At 37.7% G+C, this 3749-nt stretch overlaps 1 protein-coding gene across 3 annotated transcripts in view; it reads left to right on the plus strand.

The window, feature by feature from the left end:
- The window catches only part of RGN (regucalcin), a 21295-nt gene extending 18900 nt beyond the window's left edge, over positions 1-2395 (plus strand). For all 3 annotated transcript variants that reach the window (XM_011982828.1, XM_011982829.1, XM_011982827.1), the window contains 3 exons: positions 771-902; positions 1152-1306; positions 1979-2395. In XM_011982828.1, coding sequence (XP_011838218.1) covers positions 771-902; positions 1152-1306; positions 1979-2029 — 338 coding nt within the window. In that variant the 3' untranslated portion in view covers positions 2030-2395. The remainder of the gene's footprint in view (positions 1-770; positions 903-1151; positions 1307-1978) is intronic.
- Positions 2396-3749: the final 1354 nt, after the last annotated feature.

The raw sequence follows: 3749 nt of genomic DNA on the forward strand, positions 1-3749 counted from the left end.
GGAAGGAAAGAAGGAAGGAAGGAAGGAAGGAAGGAAGGAAGGAAGGAAGGAAGGAAGGAAGGAAGGAAGGAAGGAAAAGAAAGAAGGATGTAGTGCTCTTTTTTATGACTGTTTGTACCCATTGTCATTATACGTGGTTTTAACATTTTTCCATTATACCTCAATCTGATGACTGTAGTGACCTGGACTTTGTAGTATAAAGTTCTGGATTTTGATATTTGTTTTTTGTATACCACGGTTACCCCCGCTTAAGGGCACCTAGGTGGTTTCTGCGTGCCCCTCCTGCCAGAAACAGGCTCTTCTAATATTTAGTCTTGATTTTGGAGCACTCAGTCAGGCAGAAAAAGAACTCATACATCTTGCTAGTTTTTGTGCATGAACTGTTCACGTGATACCATTAAGTTGCCTTGTGGATCTCAAGAGTTTTGTAACTGAAACAGCAAAGGTCTAACCACAAGCTGACATGTACTTGACATAGACATGCAGGGCCCCAATTCAGGTCAGCTTCAAAAAGAACTATTATTGGCATTTTAGTAAGAATTCTGCTTTCTTTTTTCTCTGAATGCTTAAACAGATGCCTGTACCCAAACAAAAGACAATGAATCCATCCCAATCATGTGGTAAAAATCCTTTGTTCACATGCCAGACACTGGATAAGCTGAAGTGATCAGTATTTATAACCAGCTTGAGAGCTCCCTGTTTGATTCTCAGTATTTAGTGGCCTGTTGTTTTGTTGTGGTTCTGTTTTTGTTTTTGCCTTTTAACCATAGCCAACCGCAGAAGTGTTTACAAGCTCGAAAAAGAAGAACAAATCCCAGATGGAATGTGTATTGATGCTGAGGGGAAGCTCTGGGTGGCCTGTTACAACGGAGGAAGAGTGATTCGTTTAGATCCTGTGACAGGTAGGCCCACAGCAAAATGAAAAATCCTTGTCATGGCCAAGCAGAGATATAGCCTGAAAGTTAGTCAGAATTTCTTTTCCTGTAGAAGTGCATCTTTTTGCTCAAAATAAATTGTCAGGGAAAGTAGATTAAATATTAAATGCACAGATGAATCCTGACCTCCCCAGTCTTCTTAGATCTTCCCTAGAAACAATACACAGGTTGGAAATTGCTGCAACTAAACTTTAAATAAAATACTTGGTGGTCTAGGGAAAAGACTTCAAACTGTGAAGCTGCCTGTTGATAAAACAACTTCATGCTGCTTTGGAGGGAAGAATTACTCTGAAATGTATGTGACCTGCGCCCGGGATGGGATGGACCCCGAGGGCCTTTTGAGGCAGCCTGAAGCTGGTGGAATTTTCAAGGTGATATGACTATTTCTTTGATTTTGGGGGTTGGGGGGATCCCCTGTAAGTAACTGAGTGATTGGTACTTTTGCATACTTCTAAAGCATAATCCTATTTAGTATGTTAAGCTCATCATGCTAGACTGAAAAACATTTTATTTCGATTTTCTAGAGAGTAAGTTATCCGAATTCCAAGATGATGTGTTTAGCCTACTTTGTACATTAAATTTTTTTACTTCCTGTTTATTGAAATTCTTCAAATCAGTAGAATGAACTTGGAAAACCAATATTTACATCATGCCTAGAAGATCAGTTGATTGTTTTGATGTCTTAAGGATTTTTCAGATTTTTAACATCTTTTAGCAGTAGAATAAACACTGATAAAAATCGTAGAGCTTTTGAGCTGAAAAGAAATACATAATGTAGAAACCCCTTTCTTAGCAGGCGGCAGATGATAGAACTAATTCAGTTTTAAATCTTGGTTAGTCGTAAAAGATTGCTACTTGAATTATAAACTATATGAATAATTGGGTTGGACCATAAATATCCAGTCAGGTAATTCCTTTTTATGATAGGAAATAAAACAAAGATAATAGGTGGCTAAGTATATTATTACAAATCATAAAAATGCTTTTGAAGAATACTTGTGAATTACCTTTCGCCTGAGATTCTCTCTTTTCTTTTTCAACAGATAACTGGTCTGGGGGTCAAAGGAATTGCTCCCTACTCCTATGCAGGATGAGGATAGGTCTTCTTTCCTGCCAGAGGGAGCTCTGAAGACAACTAGAGAATTCTGGGGCTGAAATTTCAATCTAGTTAGAAAGAAAAATGAGGCAATGATATTATTAACAGGGTTAAGTTTTAATTTACAACTTTTAAAAGGCAGAGCGTTTTTAACAAGGAGTGACAGGTGGCTTTGATAACACACTTATAAGGCTTTCTGTAAAAGGTACTATAGAAGAGCAAAGAATCGTTCAACTGTCAATCAGCCTCTTGATTCTTTGTAAATTGCCAGGGTGGGTGGGTACATATCTCTTCTTGATTCTGCATTTCATACTTAACTATATTAAAGCTTCAAGGAACAATAAATAATAATCTGGTAACGACCTATTATGTTCCCTTTTATTTTCATCATAATCTTATAAAATATACCAAAATGCTAACTAACCTACATAGATATTACACTTCCTATATGTTATTTTACAAACTAAAATACGGCTGGAGGATAAGACGCAAACATACTGTCAAAATCCATGGTTCCAGCTGCCACCTACTGGATGTAAAAGTAATATGTCTCTTTGGAAAGACTTATTTCAAAAATAGCTTTATTGAGTTATAATTGGCCTGTACATATTTAAAGTGTAAAATTTGACAAATTTGTCACAAATATACATTCATGAAACCAACACCACAAACAAGATAATGAATCTATCTACTACTCCAAAACTTTCCTTGTCCCGTCGTAATCCTTTCCTTCAGCCCCTCTGCCTGCCTGTTCCCCGCCCCCAGGAAACCACTGATCTGCTTTCTGTCAGTGTAAATTAGTCTTAAAATTAGGTAGTATGATTTCTCTAACTTTGCTCTTTTTCTAAATAGCTTTGGCTATTTTAATTCCTTTGACCTTCCATATAAATTTTCAAATCAGCTTGACAATATCTACAAAAGAAATCCAGCTACAATGTTTTAACTGGAATCGTGAATCGCTTTTTTTTTTTTTTTTTTTTTTGACAGGAAGTACTCTGTCGCCCAGGTCGGAGTGCAGGGGCGCAATCATGGCTTACTGCTGCCTCTACCTCCCAGACTCAAGGAACCCTCGCACCTCAGTCTCCCAAGTAGCTGGGCTGAGACTGCAGGTGCGTGCCACTATGGTCATTTTTTCATTCATTTGTTTGGTTGGTTTTTGGGGGTTTTGCTTTTGGAGATAATTGACATCTTTACTATTCTGAGTCTTATCCATGAACAGGGCATGTCTCTCCTGTTATTTAGGCCTTCTTCAATTTTTGTCATCAGTGTTTTGTAGGTTTCAGCATACAGATCTTGTACTTGTTTTGTTAGATTTATATCCAAGTATTTCACTTTTTGGAGCTATTGTAAATGTTATTATTATTATTATTTGAGACAGGGTCTTGCTCTATGGGCCAGGCTAGAGTGAAGTGGCACGATCATAGCTCACTGCAGCCTCGAACTCCTGTACTCAAGCAGTCCACACACCTCAGCCTCCCAAAGTGCTGGAATTACAGGCATGAGCCACCACACCCAGCCTTATTATTATTTTTTGGATTTGTTTCCAGTTGATCATTGCTTGTTCATAGAAGTGTGATTGGCGTTTATAGGTTGACTTTGTATCTGATGAGTTTGCTAACCTCACTAATTGGTTCTAAGAGTATTTCTGTAGCTTATCTGAGATTCTTTGGATATATAATCATGTCTTCTATGAATAGAGACAATTTTCTTTCTTTCTT

Source organism: Mandrillus leucophaeus, unplaced genomic scaffold (assembly GCF_000951045.1).
Source record: "Mandrillus leucophaeus isolate KB7577 unplaced genomic scaffold, Mleu.le_1.0 Scaffold243, whole genome shotgun sequence".
NCBI lineage: Eukaryota > Metazoa > Chordata > Mammalia > Primates > Cercopithecidae > Mandrillus > Mandrillus leucophaeus.